Below are 19,518 nucleotides of genomic sequence, written 5' to 3'. Positions count from 1 at the left end.
TGCAGGAGGCACCCACTTCCAAGGGCGGCCTGGCATGAGGGGCCACCATCCTCCAAGCCCATCCTCTCCAAGGACCTCGCTGACAAGGGTAAATGCCTTAAAGTGACACCTGTCTGGCTCCAAACCCTGGCTCTGCCACCACTAGGAGCTCTAGACCCTAACAGAACGATTTAAACTCTCTAAGCCTCAGCTGCCTCATCTGTAAAATGGGGCCAAGAACGCCTACTCCTGGGATTATAGCACAAATTAAATGAGATCATAGAAATAAACGCCCATCACTGACACTGGCTGGAAGGAGGCACCCAATAGACAAGCGGAGCTTTTATAATTTTTTTTTCCTTTTTTTTTTTTTTTTTTTGTCTTTTTAGGACCGCACCTACAGCAAATGGAACTTCCCAGGCTAGGGGTCGAATCAGAGCTGTAGCTGCCAGCCTACACTACAGCCACAGCAACACGGAATCTGAGCCTTGTCTGCAACCTACACCACAGCTCACGGCAATGCTGGGATCCTTAACCCACTAAGCAGGGTCAGGGATTGAACCTGTGTCCTCATGGATACTAGTCAGATTCGTTTCTGCTGAGCTCTGACGGGAATGCCAGGGCTTTTATAACTTTTACCTTAATCCACCATAACAACCCTCATATCTTTAACTCCTGCCATTTCTTCCCAGCCCAAAACTTAGCAGAATCTCCTTTTTCTCCATTTGCCAAGAGAGGTTTATCAATCTGCCCTCCTTTGAAGTGAGTGAGACTAAAGAGCCTTCTTTCCTGGTTGGTCTCCTGCTCCCCGGGGCCCACTCTGATCTCTAGACAAGGAGGGTGCCTGGATGGTAGAGAGAACAGCTTCTGCAGAGTCTATTGAACCTCCTCCCGGTGCGGGTTCCTCAGCCTGGCTCCACCCACTGTAAACAACAGGCCCCTCTGCTGGGCCCCAGCCCCAGCCCGCACTCTGCACCAGCCTGGACAGCTGCCCTCTCTCGGTTCCATCCTTCAATCCCAGTTCCTAACCATTCCCAAGAGGAACCACCTGCCACTCGGGTAGAGAGGAATCAAAATTCCCATGGTGGCCAAACATCTACAGAAGCCAACAAACAAAGACTGGACATTCCCACACGGGAAGGTCATGGTTGGGCGATGGTCACTCTGCTGCCTCCTCTTCCTAAGAGCTGTGAACCTGTAATCTCGCCAAGCCTCCCTCTCCCCGACTTGAGGAAGACAGGCTTTTACTACACTTTCCTCCTCAAGGGACCACTGTGAGGACAATGTGGGTGAAGGGGCTTGGGGAGGAGCGGAGGGCCTCAGCAGACGGAGGGCAGCCCGGGGCCGAGGGACCTTCTCCCCGGTGGCCCAGATCTGCCTCACCCTTGACTCCATGAGCCGGCTCTTTTCCGCATGAGCTTCTTTTAGCATCTTCTCCATTTCCTCGATCTTCCCCACATCCAGGCCGCTGGCACTGGAGAAGGAAGGGGAGGAAGCACCAGTGGAGGCGGTGGCCCTGGGGTAGGGAGGACCGAGGCAGCGCCATGCGTCAGGCGGCAGCCGGGCTGGGGTACCTGGACATGTTATCGGGGGAGCAGGCCGAGTTGCCCCCCGTAGAGATGCTGGTCTCCATGCTGTCCGAGCTCTCCAGGCTCAGCGTGTCGTAGGCATGCTCGCCCTCCTCCCCGCGCTCCCGCGCAGCTGGCAGGTGGTGCAGGATGGAGTGGTGCGCGAGCGGTGGGAAGCCCGAGGGCCCGGTGGGGAAGGGGGCCGCCCCGTGCAGGGCATCCCACTGGCACTGCGCCTCTGCCGCTGCCTTCTGCTTCAGCTCCGCCAGCCGCCGACGCTGCTCCTCAATCACCTGCTGCCCTGCAGGAGGGACAGGTGGGAGTCACGCTGGGCACCCCACCCACCCAGGGAGGACACTGGCAGCATCACAGATGGAGGGAGGAGGCGAGCAGGGGAGAAGATAACAGGGCAGCCCCCTCGCCCCCACCCCCACCAGCTTCCCTAAAGCCCCCATAGCTCTAGGTCCAGCTGCCCTGGCAATGCTTCTTCGCCTGCACAACTGGCCTCAGCCTGGCGTCAGCACTCTCATTGTGTCCTGAGCCCACACAGGGCACCAAACCTGCCCAGGTGATGCCCTGGCAGCACAACAGCCAGGTGACTCCAGCCCACAACCAAGGCCTGAATGGGTAGGCAGGGCACATGCAGCCACCCTGCTGCTGGGGAAGGCAGGAGGAAGAGATGCTGGGAGCACCACGTCAATGCAGACCCCGCCGCGATGCAGAAGCAAGAGCAACAGCAGCAGGAAAGGAGAGGGGGAGACAGACGTAGAGCACAGCTAAGGCAGGAGAGAGCTTGGCTCCGGGGTGAGGCCAGCCCAACACCCCGACCCAGCTCAGCCTGGGAGTCTGGCTGCAGACATTGGGGGCCTGGGCAGAATACATCATGCAGACGCCCGGGCGGGGGCCACCTGGCCAAAGCAATGCCCTCAGCGACCAACGCTCTACCTGCTGGGTCGTCGGTTGGGAGGGGCTCGGCAGGAAGCGACTCGACTGGTGTGGGGGCCCCAGGCAGAGGGCAGGGTAGACACAGAGGGGATGAGAGGAGAGAGAGGCACAGACATGGGCTTTCAAAACAACCAAAATGCACATGAGCAACAAGGACTCCTGGGTCTCCAGAGCCAATGACTTAGGGAGGCATTTGCAGAAGTCATCAAGGCCATCCCCCTGCCTCCAGACAGCAACATCTATTTGCTAGGCTCTCTGGGAAAGATCGCACAGCCCCCGCCCCCCCCTTCACCCTTGGTCTTCTCTTTTTTATCAGAGCTGCAGGTGCTGGCCTATACCACAGCCACAGCAACGCAGGATTGGAGGTGCGTCTGCAACCTATACCACAGTTCACGGCAACACCGGATCCTTAACCCACTGAGCAGGGCCCGGGATCGAACCCTCATGCTCATGGATACTAGTCGGGTTTGTTACCAGTGAGCCACAAGGGGAACTCCTGCCCTTCGGGTTTTGATAACTATCCAGCAAGCTCTTCTTTAAGTATCTAATCTCAATGCTTTCTGCTCTCACCTAGATCCCAAGACAAGGAAAAACAACCTGTGAAAGGTGCAGGCGCGGATAAGACCTGGTGGAGAGTGCGTGGCAGATACCCAGGGCCCCCAGGAGAGCAGGTGAGCTGGCGGGGCAGCCACTCACCCTTCTGCTGCAGGGCCAGCTGGCGCTTGGTCTCAATGTCCTGCAGTGTGGCTGCCAGGTTGCGAGGAAGGCTGCTTGTGCCATTGTGGGAGAGCAGCACACTCTGCTGGGGGGGGGGGGCAGGGGTATGGAACGTTGAGACGGATCCAAGTCCCCTCGCCCCAAGGCTTTGGGATGGATGGCTCTGGCCTCTCCCCTGCGTGGCAGTCTCCTTCCCCCTACCGCCGCCACCCTGCCACATGCACAGCCCACCCACTGTCCTCAGACCTTTGGGGAGGGGCTACGGCCCAAGGTAGCCACGCTGAGCTGGGAGGAGGAGGAGGATGAGCCAGAGGAAGAGGGGAGGGGGCCACTGCGGGTCCGGGGCAGGGGGCTGGTGGCTTCACCATCCATCCTGGAGCGATAAACCTGGAAGGAAGAGATACTGCCTGGCATCTCCAGCTCCCCCACCGGTTGCCACCCCCATGGCACCTAGGCTGGCTGTGACCCACGATACTGCCCATGAGGTCTCTGTCTCTAGCTGACAACAGCACTGAGTCTCCTGGGCCAGCCCAATGGGCAGATGCTATTGGCAGCTGCCAGGCCTCCTTTCCAGGCTGCTTCTCCTTGGACTAATCCCCGGTTTAACCCTGCATCTTAGAAAGGACCTCGTAAATCAACCCATGTGAAGAGTTAACATGGACGGGCAGAGTAGTACAGGAGCCTCACTGGAGGACGGGGCGTCCTCTGGTCCCAGGTCTGCTACCTAACAGGCTGTGTGACCTCCGGCCACGCACCTCCCCACTCTGGGCCTTGGTTTCCTTATCTGCGAAAGCAGTGGGAAGGACTAGACTAAACAATCGCCACGCTCCCTCCCAGCACTCATGTTTGGTGAATGTGGTCTTTGGAGTCACGAACCCCCCGGACTCTCAGTATAGCCCCTGCTACTTCCCAGTTGTGTGACCTCGAGGAGATTACTTATCTTCTCTGGGCCCCAGTGTTTGATCTATGAAACAAGAGTTATCATTATCTACCTCACAGCCCTGGGGTAATGATTAAATAAATCAAAACGTGTAGAAATCTCTAAGCAGCCAGGCCCAAAGCAGAAGTGCCATACAGACTCCTCAGAAGGGAACACGGACTTTCAGCTGAGATCACAGTCTTAGAGGCGCAGTGTCTTCATTCAAGGAATGGCTTTTGAATGGGTGTCTCAGCACTACAGCTGGTCAGTGAAGTGAAACTTGGGGTAGAAGACATCCAAATGCCCTTCCCTACCCCCTGGTCAGCAGCTTGCTGCAGGCTCAAGCAGGCCCTTGCCCCCCATGGCAACTCTGAGGAGGCTTGGCTGTGTCCTCAGGGCTGTCACTTCAGAGTCTTTGTCCCACTCTGTCTTGCCTCCAAATGTCACCCCCGGGGAGACTAGGAGAGCAAAATACTGGCACCTCTCCTAGGACACACTCATTCCACTGCAACAGACTCAAGGGTGTGTCAGGCCCCCAGACCAAGTGAGAAGCTCTGGGGTGAGGGCTGCCAAGGACAGAGCCAAGCCTGTCTAGCTCAGCACGAGACACCACTGCTCCCAAACCCCTTCCATGGAACAGTCAAGCATGTCACCCTCAGACTCAGGAGGCTGGCTCCCCAAGCCACCCACGGGGAGACCCTCACTCCCCTCTCAGGGTCTAGAGGCCCCTGCTGCCCTGGCTGGATTGACCCCCACCATCTAAGGTAGCACTGGGTGGCTGATGGGTCAGCAGGAGGTACCCAGAGCAAAGAGGAGCAGGCCTGGGCAGGGGTGGGCAATGGAGAAGGGGTTACCTGCAGCTGACGGGAAGCTTTGGCGGGCAGAGGCGGGGGGGAGGAGCGAGGGGAGGCTGCAGTGGGGCCAGTCCCCAGCCCGGCCATCAGCTCCTGGTACCACTGCTCTAAGTCTACAGCGGGGAGCAGCAGCTTCTCCATCTGGAGGGGTCACGGGGAAGGGGACAGGGGACAGGAGGGGAAGGATGGAGAGGAAATGTCAAGAAATGAGGGGAAAGGAATAGGGAGGAAGAAGGAAGACAGGGGATGGTTGGAGGAAGGGTAGAGAAAGGCCATCATCAGGCAAGCAGGCAGGAAGGTGACGGGAAAGGGAGGGAAGGGAGAAAGGAGAGCGTAAAGAGAAGAAAACACGGTGAGAAAACAGTGGCCGTGGATGCGCTAAGGGCAACGAGAAACAAGGCACAACTCCCAGACCACAGACACGTGCTCTACCAACCACGATGCCAGGCAGCCAGAGCCCCCAGGCACTCAGCACTCCCCGGGGCCAGCCGAGGGCCGAGATGCCGGTTCACGGAGCAAGGCACACACAGACGGAGTGGGCTGGCGGGGGGGGGCAGGAACACACAGACCACCAACCTGGGGTGAAGGCGTGACAGAAGCCAAGGAGGAGGAAGAGGGCAGCACGGGAGGAAGGCAGGTGGTGGGAACCAGGTCCTGGGAGGCAGAGGCCCAGGGAGGCAGGCCTGGCGCAGGGGCTGTGAGCCCGGGCGAGGTGCCCCACATCGCCTTTAGCTGCTCAAGCGTCACGTACTTGGGGGAGGGCCGGGCGCGGGAGGGAATACAAGAGGTTAATGGGACAGGAACCCAAGAGGCAGCCCTGCCCGTGGGCAAGGGAAGGGTAAAGGCAGGATGCACGGAGCAGAGGAGGCTGGTGGAGCCCGAGAAAGCCAGACTCCTCTCAGAAGGATGCCCTCGCACTAGGGCAGGCCCTCCCTCCTTGAGCCATCAGGAGCTGAAGGAAGTTCCCAAGGCTCTGGGGGAGAGAGAGGGAATCCCACCCAACCCCCCTATGCTAGCGCCCTTCTCCCTCACTGTGGAAGACAGACCCGGCTGCCCCCCAACCCAGGCCTGAGGGACAGTCTAGGGCCTCTGCGAGGAGGCCCGTGGGCATAGATGGGCTCACTCAGTGGCTGGTACCTCACTGTCAGGCAGGGGCTGGGCGAGCGCGCTGGGGGAGGTGGCAGAAGCAAAGGGTTCCAAGCGGGAGCACAGCTGGAGAACCTCTGCCAGGCTCACATACTCCTAGGGTGCCCAGTGGGAGGGGGAGGGATGGGCAGAGAACAGGTTAACAGGATTCAGCCAGGTACCTGATACCCACACTCCATGCCACAGAGCCATCACTCCACTCAATACAGAATCCAGAGCAGGGCGGGGGAGCTCAGCTGCCCACTGTGGCCACAGATGGCTGTGGGGAAGGAGGGGCAGGAAAGGACAGGCGGAAATGACTGTCTGGAGGCTCCTGAACTCCACTTTTGAGGCTGCCTTAGCATCTTGAAGGCCCATTCCTGGGTTTGCCCTTGAATAAGGGCTGAAGAAGCCTGAGGAAGGTCTTCCAAGAGTCCACCAAGGACCAGGAGCCAGATCCCAGAGAACCCTTCTGTCTCCAATACCCTGGGCATCCCAAATAAGGCATACACATGCATCACTGGGCACCAGTCACACCATTCCTGAGGGACCCCTCACATCCCACCAGCTGGAGCAAGAGCTGGAAGGTGTGGGAGTGAAGGCACTACGAGGGCCTGAGCAAGATGGGCCCTGAGAAAGGGACCATAGCAGGGAGCAGCTAAAAGCCCAGGTAGGAAAAATGGGCCCACTTCCCAAAGGTTAGTACTTGAAAAGATGCTAACACACTACTAGACTGTGGGTTGGAAAGACAGGGACTGTCACACTCCCTGAGCATATCCTCAGAATCTCGAGCTCATATCTAGGTGCTAAGGACACAGCAGGTATCCAAAATGCATGCAGAATCAAAGCACAGAACCTAAGACCACCTCAGCCAGGGGGGCCCATGCTGGCCTAGCCCCGGAAGCTGACTGTCCTCCAGGAGTCATGGAAAAGGAAAATGAGGGGGAAGGTCCAGTGTGTTATGAGAGCTGATGGAAGGCATGCAGAATACACATGAATTTAAATGCCAATCGATGCTCTGATCTTGCACCGGTGGCCCAGGCACCTATAGAACAGCACTCTCACAAACTCTGGCCAGATGAGGGTTGACTGCCACACGCCCTTTAGCTGGGCATTTGGGAGGAACTGTGAGCAGAAGCTCAGCAAGCAGGCAGACAGGCAGTGAGCACAGCAGAGCAGGCAGTTAGCTGTGATTACCTCTTGCGCTTTGGGGCAGAGCTCAGTGGAAGCAGGTGGGGTTAAGGGGACAGAGGAGGCCCCAGCCTGAGAAGACCCTGGGAAGGGGCCCAGAGCCGCCGTCCCCAGCCCCATCTCTGAGGACGCGGAGATGAGTGGTTCAGCCTATAGAGAGGGTACATGTGAGGGGCCTCAGCCCTCGCCCTCAGCTCAGCCACCCCAGCCCAGGCCTAAACTGCTTATGCCGGGAGGCATGTCCTGGCTGGACCTCGCTCACCAGGCACGCAAAGACTCAGCAAAGAACGGCTGAAGCAGCCTCAATGCCCACTTCAAGCCTGCAGCCTAGTTCCAGACAGAAGCCGGGGGAGCTCCAAGGTTAGGACCCCCTAGACCCAGCCCTGACCCTCGCGAAGCCTCCAAGCTGCCATCCTCCCCACCTATGCCTCCTACATCCCCCAGGAGTATTCAGTCACCCCACATGGTAAGATCAGAGGGCTCCTGGGAGCCAGACAGGGAGCTGAAAAGCAGCAGCTGGGACCCATAGAGGATCCAGTGCCAGACCCAGGTCTCTCTAGTTCAGGAAAACGTCCCCATACTCGACCTCAGCCACTGGGGTGAAGGTGCCACGTGTTGCTCCAGAGCCTCCCAGGAGAGCACTTGGGCCTCAGGCTGGGGCTGATCCAACCACATTACCTCTTTGAGAGTCGACGTGGTCTTCGGGAAAGGCCTGCCCCCTGTGAGTGAGTGGTATCTTCGTTCCAACATGGCCAGTTTCTCCTTCTCCTGCAAGGCCACAGTGGCAGAATCAGAAAGGAGTGGGAGTGAGGGCAAGGCAGCCAAGGTGGCTGGCAAGTCTCCACTCCGGCCCTTCTGCACGCCCCTCCCGCGCCCCCCAGCCCCTCCCCATCTCTGCTTCCCTACCCAACCCAGCAGGACACTACCTTCTGCAGCAGCTGCAAGGAGGCATTCTTATCCCGGGCCAGGCGTTCAGACTCTTGCACAGCCTGGGACCGGATCTGCCCAGCCTGACTGTCCAGGACCGCCAGGCGTTCCTGGAGGGGATGTGGGTTCTGGGTCAGGCCCTGGAGAAACACAGGGCTAGACCCGAGGTGAGGTGAGGCTGTCTCTCCTGCCCAGAGACCCTCGGCTTGGGTGAAGAGAATCAACCAGCTCTTCTGCTCCGCCTCATCTCACCCAAGGAAATCCCGGCAGGCTGCTGTGGTCAGCTCCTTCCCCCACCCCCCTTGACCAGTGACCCCATCAGGCGCACCAGCCAGCACTTAAGTTTCCAAACCTCACTTCCGCCCCCCACCCTGTGTCTAGAATCCTGGAGATACTGCCCGGTTCTCTATCTGCCCACTTGCCCATCCCACTGCCACCACCCCAGTCCAGGCCCTGTGCTTTCCCAGCCTGGACTTTTTCCCCAGCCTCCTCCTTCCACTCTCTCCACTTTCTGATCCACCCCACACTGCCACAAATGGCTTCCTAAAGTGGCCTTTGAGATTTGTTTTTGTTTGCTTGCTGATCTAAATTTTCTAATCTTTCTAAAAAGAAGGTATATTACTTGAAATTTTTTTTTTTCTGTCTTTGTATCTTTTTAGGGCCGCATGTGCGGCACATGGAGGTTCCCGGGATAGGGGTCTAATTGGAGCCCCATCTGCCACCTACACCACAGCTCACAGCAATGCCGGATCCTTAACCCACTGAGCAAGGCCAGGGATTGAACCCACATCCTCATGCTTCCTAGTCGGATTCGTTAACCACTGAACCAAGACGTGAACTCCGATTTTTTTTTAATCCACGAGTAAAGGTAGATCACGCCTCTCAAAAATCTTTCTGTGACTCCTCAGAACTCACAGGATAAAGCACAAACTCCTCAGATAGCACTCAAGGGTTCCTGGAACTGGGCCTACGCTTTCCAGCCTCCCCCCGACCCTGAGCCCTCCGTGTTCTCAGCTCAGCCCTGTTGTATAGTCAGCTGTGCTCAAATTATTCCATTCGACCATTTGCCTTGTATCATTGTTACTTGTGAATATATGTCTCCAACACCAGAACCCTGCCCAAGCTGTCAGACCCAAGGGCAGGGCCAGTGTCTTTTCTGTCTCCACATCCCCAAGAGGGCTTGGCACAATGCCCGGATCAATGACCATGTGCTAAAAGGAAATGAAAAGGTAATGAGCAAGAGAAAAAGGATGGGGGCTGAGGAAAATGGGCTGGGTTTATCTCAGGAGGGCTTCCTGAAAGAGGAGGCCTTCAATGATCAGCAAGACATCGGAGGGAAGGGAAGGAAGAAGGGAGCTGTACTAAATCTGGGGTCAGCCCAAGCAGACTGAAGCAAACCAGCCAGTGAAATCCTCACAGCAAGATCTGCCATTTACTGAGAATCCCATCAAGACCCAAGGACTCAAAGCCTTTACATGCCTGACTTCCTTTAACTCTCTTATGGGGCGGGTGCCTCTATGCCCATTTCACAGATAAGTAGATACATTTGTAAGGCAGAGCAGCTCAGGGAGAGAAGCAAGGAACCTGGACTCAGGGAGAAGTCCAGTGGCTCCCCACTTACCATCAAATTCAGGCTAGCCCTCAAGCGCCCAACTCATCACTTTTTGACACCCCTCTCCTGATTTCACTGCCCTCACCTTCCACCCACTCACTCGAGCCAGGCAAACAGCACATGCGTGCATATGTGTATCTGAACACTCAGGTCTCAGCCACCTGGGCCAACCTCACCCATCTCCTCTCTGACCTCCCTAACCCTCACTTAATTTGCATTCTAACCCTTCCTCCCAATTTTACTCTCCACCCACACACGCACAAATCCCCACCCCATCACCTTGCCTGGTCTGGCTGAGATCAGAAGCAGACATCACAGCATCCAGAGCTCCAAAACTGGCCTGGATGCGATACCCAGTCCCCTTATTTAACGGCTCAGTCGAGAGGGGCGGAGCCAAGGCTGGCACCCAGGTGATGCCTTTCCAGGACCCCAGCTGGCTCTAATATCCAGATCTCAGGTCCTGTATGTGCCTCAGCGCTTCCATCCGACAGAGAGCTCTACAAAGGCAGGAGCAAGCCTCCTCTTCGTCCTCCTCCTCCTCCACCTCCTCCATCTTTCACTTCCCTGCCCGGCCAGTGCCTGGCTCCAAATGTGAGCCCAATCCACTTTCCACTGGAGGACTGGAGGGAGGGAGGAAGGGCTGGGAGTCAGGGCTCAATAGCAATAGCTATTGTTCACGGAGTGCTTACAATGACCATGCCCTATGCTGTCTTCACACACATCATCTTTCATTCTCACAACAGCCTGTTATTGTCCTTGTCTTACAGATGAGGAAACCGCTCAGCAAGGTGCAGTCAAGCTGGCACTGGATCCCTGCGGCAGGGATGGGGTGGGGCGCACCTTCCTCTTAGCGATGCTGCGAAGCAGCTCCGCCTTGCTCCGGAGCAGCCCCTGGCCTGCCAGCTCGCGCTCTTCCTCCACGCGGCTCTCCCGCTCCAGCTGCTGGAACTCCAAGTCCTCAAAGAGCTTCGTCTCAGTCTCCAGGGCCTCTGCCTCCTTGAATGACAGTGACAAAGCCGGTTGGATGGTACTCACAATACCACTCTGAGCCTGGAAGGCCAGGACACAGAGGTGTGAGTTCTGGGGCTGGACCCGGGGAAAACGGAGGAAGGGACCTGCCCCCCACCCGCCCCCTTTCCTCCGCTCGGCTTTGCCCCCATCCGGGCGGCACTGCCTGCAGTCGCACAAAGGGGAACCTCCATCCTCCCCGGTCCTTCCCTGTCCCCTCCAAGCCCCAGCACCGACCCTGGCGTCCGGCAGGTACTGCAGGGCCCAGGCGGTCCCGGCCCACCGCTCCTCTCTTCCGGGCGGGTGGCTCTCGGGGGCGGGGGAGGGGGCTGGTGAAACTGACCCTTCTCAGCTGCTCCTGTAACTGTTCCCGCACTGACTCGGGGCAGTTATCGAGCTGCGTCTGGAGCTCGGCGTAGAGCGCCTGGCGGGCCTCCAGGTGCCTCCGTCCCGCGGCCAGCTCCGCCCTCTCCTGGTCGCCCGAGGGGGAGGAGGCGGGCACAGGGGAGAAACAGAACACACACTCCTCAACTCCGGCCCGGGGCAGCGGCGGCGCGGGGCGCGGGGGCGGGGGAGGAGGGAGAAGAGAAAGAGGGCAGAACTGGGAGAGGAGAAAGCCACGAGGAGCACGGGAATCAAGGAGGAAGGGGTGCAGAGTGGGAGGGGCAAGGAGCTGGGGCGTGAGACAGGGCTCAGAGGGGCAGATCATGGTGTCACAGGCAGGGGTTTGGGTCCCAGGTAGAAATTTTGGTCTCTTGGAGTCCCTTGAACTAGAAAGGTTTGGGTTAGGTCCTAAGGAAAGGCCCTCTGTTTTCTCTTCCAAACAGTCAGGGCCAAAGCTGGTTCCATACCACAGACCCGGAGCCTCCCCCCTTCCACTGCCCATGGAGAGACCAAAATTTAACCCTGGGATCAAGGGTAAAGTTGATGAAGGTTAAATCCAGGGGGTTGGGTGTGAATTGGGAGCTGGGGCTGTTAAAGCTACAGCAGTGCAGCGGAGGGGACCCCAGCCCAACCCCCTCGGCCTCCCCTTCCTGCCCAGGGTGGGGGTGGGGTGCTGGCACTGCAGGCTGAACTTCAGCAGGATGAGGGTTGCAATTAGTTCGGCCGTTGCCATGGTAATAGGAGCCCCAGGAGTGGGTACAGAGAGGAGGTGGATGGCAGTGTCTGGGGCGAGATGACACCTCTGAGGGCGGGAAGGGGGATGAGGGGAGGAGCTGGTGAGTCACCCCTCCGAAGGACAGGCAGAGGAGAAACTGATTACTGATTCCCAAGTCAGAGTGGGGCCATGGGCTGGGGGCTGGGAAGGGAAGCTGAGGGAACCTTCCCCACCACTGCCGCCACCACCACCACCACCAACACCACCACCACCACTTCAAATAACTGAGCCCAGAAAGAAGGCAAAGTCCAAGTCTCCAGGCAATGCCTGGTCAATGAGAAGTGAGATCAGGCAGGTTCCTTCTGAAATGCTGAGTTTCACCCAGTGTGACTACACTGACCCCTGCCTCTGCCCACCCCTCCACCCCCATCCTTGGAGAGGGGGACCTGAGCAGGCCAGCTCCTGGGAGCCAAGCACTTCCCCATGCTTAGACTCAGCCTTCAAAATACCCTCTGCTCTGGATGGATCAGGGCTGGGAGTGGGGAGACACCTACCCCTTCCCACCCTCTGGGTGGAGTATCTGCAACCAGGAAGCCCCAGAGGAAAGCTAAGAAGGGCAGCCACTGTGTGGCAGGGAGGCCCTGTCCACACCCTCCCCAGGCCATGCCACCACCATTGGAACTCCTCACTCCTCCGCTCAGGAGGGAAGGCATGCGATGGCTGGAGGACAGCCTGCCTCTCCACTATGCAGGAAACTGCCAACAGCCTGTGGAGGCTGCACCCTGGCTTTTCCAAGTGAGAGGAGCCCTTCAGGCTGAGAAGCTCCTCAGCCAAGCATTTCCCCCAGTCTTGTACTCCTCCTGCCCCACTGTGTAAAGTTGAGCTGTGCTCCCTGCCCATTCCTTTCTGATCAAAACCCTGGGGTCCCACACCAAGAAAGGAAGGAGGCAACATTAGAGGGGAGAGGCCAAGGGCACAGAGGTGCCCATGGAGTTAGTGCAAAAGCAGGCAAGGCTCAGCCCTGCCTGCCTGGGTGGCACTGGCAGTTAGGGGCATGCGGAGAGCCCAGGACAGCGATTAGAGGGGGCGTTAGTGCAGGCCTGGTTGGTAAGCATGGAGTTAATTTGGCACAGAATTTGGGAGTGTGGTTTTGGGGACCAGAACCAAAGCTCCAAAAAAAGGCCAGGGGGGTCAAAGAATTTTTGAGCTTCAAAATTGAGGGGCAGGAGGAAGACGCTCTCAAAAAATCCAGAAGGAAAATTAATTCTTGGAAAAATACTGTCAAGTCCAGAAATAGATGGCCCCTCTCCACTTCAGAGTTTTTGGCACGTTGTTGGGCATCTTGGACATGGCTGGCAAGGCCCCAGTGGGACGGAGCGGCCCCTGCAGGCTGGCACGAAACCTGCAAGGGGCAGGGGCAGGAGCTGGGACCATCTGGGATGGGAGGCTGCAGACTCGGAAGGGGAATCAGAGACATGAGGGCCCTCTCCCAAAGACCATGTCCCAAGCCCCGGAGGCAGGCTTGGGCAGGGGGGTGGGGGACACCTCCAGATGCAGGGGCCCAAATCTGAGTCACTCCCCAGCACCAGTCCCTTGGGCTGTGCTCACCGCCAGAGAAGGGGCTTCGGCACTTCCTAGATGGGTCCAGAATGACAGACACCCAGGCACCCAAAGGTAGAACAGAGACCAGGCAGAGGAGACCCCAGACACCAGCCCAGACCCTGGCAGCACCCTTCAAGCTGGTATCTTCCACAGAGAACAAGGCCCCCTGCCCCTGGAGGGGCACAGAGACCACCTGGTCTGCAGGACGAACGTGAGGGAAGGGGTAAGGGGCCCTAGAGAAGGCATTTCTCCTTCTCTCCCAGGCCACTGGTGCCCAGCAATGAGCCAGGCCAGGTGTTACCTTGTCCCTCTCCTTCTGGATGCCCGTCTCCAAGGTCACCAGCTTCTCCTGCAGCTGGTCCACCGCCTTTTGCTCCTTCTGCAGCAGTGCCCGCTCTGCCTCCCTCTCCCCCTGCAGCAACGCCCGCTCCATTTCAGCCTGGAGGCAACAGCAGCGGCCATGTCAAGGCCACTCAAGGCAGCTAGACTCTGGCCACTGTGCGGGCCGTCAACTGTGCCTGGGAAGGAGTCCAGCCAAGTCCCTCGCTCTCACCTCTCGGGCCGACTCCTGCAGCTGCTGCTCCAGCTCCTTCACACGGACTTTGAGCTGCTCCACTCGTCCCAGCACCTGAGCCCGCTCCTCTTCCAGGGCCAGCACCTCTCCCTGGAGCTTGGTGCTAGGTGCATCTTCTTGCTAGAGGGGAGAGAAGCCATCAGCTGGGGAAGCCTAGAGCCTTCCAGGATGACTAAGAAAATGGCGCTGGGAAGGAGCAGCTGGACTGAGATAGGAGGCAATTCCCCTCCCTGCAAGGGGAGCAATTCGGGCTCAGCTGAAAGGAATAAAGACTCACCACTGAGAGCCAGGCCTGGGTGGGGCCCCAAGGGAAGGCAGGTCATAAAGCATATTTACAGCTTGGGAAACTCAGCAACCCCTCCCCCTCTTCCTTGCCTCCTCTTTTCTACACCTCTCATCCCTGCTGTTGTCCCGAACTGCAATTACTTCCCACTCGCTGGGGCCTTGGCACCCACCACCCAGCCTGCCTCCTGGGGCCACCTTCGAGTCCCACCTCCTGCTGGGTGCTCTCAGTGCTACTGCACTCCTCCTTGAGATTCTCCTCATCTGAGCGCTCCACACTCTCCCACAGGCGCTGGGTGGCACCTCCAGGCTCCTCACTGCTCCGCCCAGAGGCCCCAGTGACCGCCCCCAGGCCGCGTGAGGGCCTCCGGCCGGCCAGGGCCAAGGCTGCTGCAGCCTCCCCAATGCTGGGCAGCTCCCCGGCCTCAGGTCCCCCGTCGGCCCGGCTGTACTCGGCACACAGGTTCAGGATGGTCTCCAGGCGCTGGCGTTCCTGGGGAGGGTAGACAGAGCAGGGCATGGAGGGGAGGAGGTGGGTCCCCATGGGGCTAGAGCCGGGGACAGTGTCTGGTCAGGAGAGAGGACTAGGACTCCAGGGCCTCCGAATCAAGTCAGGAGAGCCCCAAGCCCAGAGTCTAGGGAGGCAGAGGGAAGGGGGGTGGGTGTCCCAGAAGCAGACAGGAGGAACCAAGCTATTGTGCCACCTGTCCACGTGGCCAGCCCCTCCTGTCTTCCTGTTTCCTTTCCCTTCTCATTCTGTCCCAGGGTGGGCTTCCTCGTGGACACATCCAGACACACCCAGGAACACACACTGGTAAGCAGATAAACAAGCAGGTGCTCACACTGACACGGATACACATAGACCCACAGACCCCAATCCACAGATCCAGACACCCCTACATACCAGCACCGACACACACAAGGACACAACACGTGCCCCAGGCCCACATTGTTAGGCAGGCACACACAAACACGCCAGTCCTGACATGCACAAATGCACACTGGCGCACACTCACACCGATAAACACAGTCTAGCGTACAGACGGGTGGGCACCGACACAGACAGGGCTGGAAAACAGACCCGGGGCCACAGGACCTGACATAGGTTCACAGGAAGATGTCCTCAGCGTGCACACACCCTGCCCCAGAGACCCGGGGCAGGTCTTCCCCATCCTCCTCTCAATTCCAAGTCCCTCTCAGGCAGCCCTCACCTCCTTCCCACCTTGAATGCCCAGGTGTCAGTGCTCCAGGGCCCTGTCGCCTCATCTGCCCCCTCCCCACACACAGCCCACCCAGATACCGCTCAGGGGCCTAGAAAGTGAAGGAGGAACGGTGCAGTCACGCTCCAGGTCTGGGTCACCTCTCCCCAAGCTCCCACGGCTCTTCCTTCTGGGTCCCTCAACATCTGGTGTTTCTCACCAATCATTTGGCCAGGACCCCCCTCCCCTGCCCCCAGACACATACCCAGCTTCCCTCCTGCTGCTTGCCCAGTTCCATGTCAAGAAAACCAGGAACAGAGTCTCAGCACCCAGGAGGCTGGGCCAGTGCCCCCGCCCCTGCCCCGGGACCCAGATAAGCAGCCTGTAGAGGTGGGAGGGGCAGGGCGGGCAGCCTCCAAGATTTAAAGTGGCAGGTGGGGCAGGTCAGAGCTGGTGGTGAGACACGTGGGGCTGGAGCAGGGTGGGGGTGGGAAGGCTGAACGGAGGAGGAGTCGAGGGAGGCTGGGCCCACCACCCTGCTGTGCCAGGTTCACTGTCCCCTCTCTGGGATGAGACCCCAGGGTAGGCCAAGCATTCTTGTCTAAGCAGAGACCAAAAGAGTGAAGAGAAGATAACAGCAACAGAAAAAAACGAGGGATCCTGCCTCATCCCTCCCAACCCAACACTAACACACTATCCCACACCCTCACCTCACCCAAAGCTGTCCCAACCTCTTCTGCAAGGGTGTCCAGACAAACTTCTTCAGTTCTGATTCTCCTTCCTCCGCCTCAAACCAATCCCAGTGTCCCTGGGTCCCCGAGAACCCCTCTCTTCTGCTCACAAGGGAGAGAGAGCAGAATCTATTTTCCTATCCATGTGCTTGAGTGTGTATACACCAGCCAGAGCCCAGGAGCTCCCTGTGCTATCTGGGGAATCCCAGCCCCCACCCAGCTCAGATGCCATCTCCAGGACAGCTGCCCAGAGCCACACCCAGCCCCCACATGCACCCACAGGCAGAGTGTGCATGCACACACCCCAGCACACACCATTACAATCACACAGGCCAGCCTAGATCAGCCAGGGGCTGCCCATCCTGTTCTTTCCTCTCCCCTGCCACCCCCGTTCCCAGATGATCCTGCATGGACCACGGTGAGCAGCTCTCATCCATTTATAGAGGCCAAGAGAAGCAAGAAAGAAGGCTTTTCTAAAGAATAGCCTTGGAAAGATGAGAGACTTGGATTCCAATTCCAGCTCGACCAGAACTTGCTGTGTGACCTCAGACAAATTCATTCCCCTTTCTGGGCTTCAGTCTTCTAGTCATTAAGACCTGTTTCTCAAACTGAGAGGTGTGCAAGTCCTCAATATGAATGTAGTGTGTTTTTCTAGAGCTTCACTGTATTCAGATAAATAATGTAAACTTAATTTAAAATAAACATTGCCTTATAGAATAAATGTAAAGTTAGCATGAATTTAAAATAAGGCCTTACAGGAGTTCCCGTTGTGGCTCAGAGGTAACAAACCTGACTAGTAGCCATGAAGATGTGGGTTGATCCCTGGCCTCACTCAGTTGGGTTAAGGATTGGCATTGCCATGAACTGTGGTGTAGGTGCAGCTTGGATCTCTTGTTGCTGTGGCTGTGGCCTAGGCTGGCAGCAGTAGTTCTGATTTGACCCCTAACCTGGGAACTTCCATATGCTGCACGTGCAGCCCTAAAAAGCAAAAATTAAATTAAATTAAATTAGGCCTTAGAGACTGCAAAGAAAGTTCTTCAGGGCACCAGAGGCTTGAGGTGCTGGTCACTACAGTGTACTGGGGAAGTGGAGAAGCTTGGGAAGCCCAGGCCCTATCCAGGGCCCCTCCCACCCTGCCAGCTGGCTCGCCCACACCCTGGCAGAGCCCCTGCTATGGATGCCGGCAGCCTCCCTGGCATCCGCTCACCAGCCTCTCCATCTCCTGCTCCCGAAGCCGCTCTTGGCGCTGCCGCCGGTGGTACTCCAGGAGGTCATCCTCATTGTCACTGATCTCCGTGATGCTGTTTTTCCGCTCCCGAGTCACAGGCACCCGCAAGTCCCCGCTGGAGAGCTTCCTCTGGGCACGGGGGCTCTGGCGGGGTGAAGCCCCCGTCAAAGAGCCCAGACTGTAAGCCGGGCTCAGCCTGCCACTGAAGCTGCCCTTGCGGGGTGCCAGAGACTCCCCGAGTGTGGGGGAGGGGCTCCGTGTCCTGCGGCCCCGTGCCCCCAGCGTCAGGGAGAAGTCCTCTGGTGAAGCCCCATGGGCTGCCCAGCGCCGGGGCCGAGGACTGTCCGCCACTTCCCTGGTTACTTTGGGATCTGGGGTGGTCCGGGTGGGCATGGGGGAGAGAGCCCTTCGGGACAGAGATGGGCTCAAGGGAGGCAGCTCTCTCATACTGTCCAGGCCCCGCCGGCCTAGGCGGGGGCTCTCGGGAGGCTGCAGGGTGCGGGCGGCTGACCCATCCGAAAACGTTCGGCCCACCAGCTGGCGCGAGGGGCTGGTGGTCAACACCCGCTCCGTGCCTGGCGGCTCCCTGAAGGGGCTGGGAAGGCGATCCTGGAGGGTGCCAATCTTGTTTCTGGGAGCAGGGACCGGAGGCTGGAACTTGGGGCTGCCAGGAATGCTGGTGGGTTGGCTGCGGGCACCAGAAGCCGGGTAATCACTCAGGCTGATCGCCACCAAGGGCAGCTGCCCACCCAGCCGGGGGCTCTCTGTGGCTCTGCGGGCCTCTGCCAGGACAGTGGCTGCAGGGCTGTCTGTCAGGAGACCTCGGAGGCCAGGGCTGGGCGGCCTCTCATGCCCCCCTTTCCTGCCCAGGCGGGGGCTCTCGGAGGGGCGAGCACCGCTGGGTCGGGACTGTGGGGGCTGCAGGGCCAAATGGTAGCTGGAGGAACGGGCAGGCACCAACGGGGGCATGGAAGGTGCTGGCTCCTGCCCACTGGGCGAGTGGCTGGCACAGCTTCCACTGCTAGCTGGTGAGGAGAGTGGAGAGAAGGCTGGAGAGGTGTTCTCATAGCTGGAGCCCACAGACATGGCGCCGGGGCTGGTTGGAGGGGACAGCAGGTAGCGGCCACCGTTGGCCATCGGTGACAGTGGGGAAGTTGCGGCAGGCTTCTTGCCAGCAGCTCCAGGCTCCTCTAGCACCAGTGAGTCCATGATTTCCTGCAGGTCCTTCTCAATAGAGCTCACCAGGGAACTGTGGCTGCCACAGGCTGAGGGTCCCCGGGTTGCAGGCTGTGGAGTGTGGTTCCCATTCACCAGGCTTTCTGATTCTCCTGAAGGGCAATACAAAGATGTGACAGGCCCGGGTTTTCACCTCGAGGCCCCAGGGTGCTACAAATGTGCAAGAACGAGCACTCCCCACCTCTTGCGAGCAGAGTGGGGCTGCAAGGGCTCTGGAGAGCGCCAGCTCTGCCACTGACCTGATGTGCAACTTCCTCAAGGCGTTTGCTCTTGGTGTTGCCTTTTGTAAAGGAAGAGGACGGGCAGGGCTCTTCAGGCTCCAACATTTTATGATACAGGACAGAGCTGGCAATAGTGCCAGGCACTTTTAGTCCTGGTTGTTGCCTGCCGGTCCCAAGACCAGGTTCCTTCCTGCCTTGTTTTTCCCAGCCTCCTCGACCTTTCCTTCAGGACAGGTATGTAGGAGTTCCCATCGTGGCGCAGTGGTTAACAAATCCGACTAGGAACCATGAGGTTGTGGGTTCAACCCTTGGCCTTGCTCGGTGGGTTAAGGATCCAGCATTGCCATGAGCTGTGGTGGAGGTCGCAGATGCGGCTTGGATCCCGCGTTGCTGTGGTTCTGGCACAGGCCGGCAGCTGCAGCTCCAATTAGACCCCTAGCCCGGGAACCTCCATTTGCCACAGGAAGCAGCCCTAGAAAAGGCAAAAAGACCAAAAAAAAA

The 19,518-nt window shown here is 58.5% G+C and overlaps 1 protein-coding gene across 17 annotated transcripts in view; it reads right to left on the bottom strand.

Moving 5' to 3' along the window:
• Positions 1-19,518, bottom strand: part of PHLDB1 (pleckstrin homology like domain family B member 1) — a 47,333-nt gene that overhangs the window by 10,039 nt on the left and 17,776 nt on the right. For 4 of the 17 annotated variants that reach the window (XM_047754120.1, XM_047754116.1, XM_047754121.1 and 1 more), the window contains 16 exons: positions 17,540-18,888; positions 14,614-14,895; positions 14,100-14,240; positions 13,848-13,985; positions 11,189-11,317; positions 10,678-10,833; positions 8,225-8,335; positions 7,977-8,066; positions 7,305-7,448; positions 5,559-5,732; positions 4,983-5,123; positions 3,456-3,596; positions 3,189-3,294; positions 2,493-2,537; positions 1,554-1,848; positions 1,363-1,453 (listed from right to left, as the gene is read on the bottom strand). In XM_047754120.1, the coding sequence (XP_047610076.1) occupies positions 1,363-1,453; positions 1,554-1,848; positions 2,493-2,537; positions 3,189-3,294; positions 3,456-3,596; positions 4,983-5,123; positions 5,559-5,732; positions 7,305-7,448; positions 7,977-8,066; positions 8,225-8,335; positions 10,678-10,833; positions 11,189-11,317; positions 13,848-13,985; positions 14,100-14,240; positions 14,614-14,895; positions 17,540-18,888 (3,533 nt within the window). The remainder of the gene's footprint in view (positions 1-1,362; positions 1,454-1,553; positions 1,849-2,492; positions 2,538-3,188; positions 3,295-3,455; positions 3,597-4,982; positions 5,124-5,558; positions 5,733-7,304; positions 7,449-7,976; positions 8,067-8,224; positions 8,336-10,677; positions 10,834-11,188; positions 11,318-13,847; positions 13,986-14,099; positions 14,241-14,613; positions 14,896-17,539; positions 18,889-19,518) is intronic. The other 13 variants (XM_047754117.1, XM_047754118.1, XM_047754119.1 and 10 more) reach the window with 13 other exon arrangements.

The sequence above is a fragment of the Phacochoerus africanus genome, chromosome 11 (genome assembly GCF_016906955.1).
Source record: "Phacochoerus africanus isolate WHEZ1 chromosome 11, ROS_Pafr_v1, whole genome shotgun sequence".
Classification (NCBI taxonomy): domain Eukaryota; kingdom Metazoa; phylum Chordata; class Mammalia; order Artiodactyla; family Suidae; genus Phacochoerus; species Phacochoerus africanus.
This window is presented reverse-complemented; position numbering and strand designations above follow the sequence as displayed.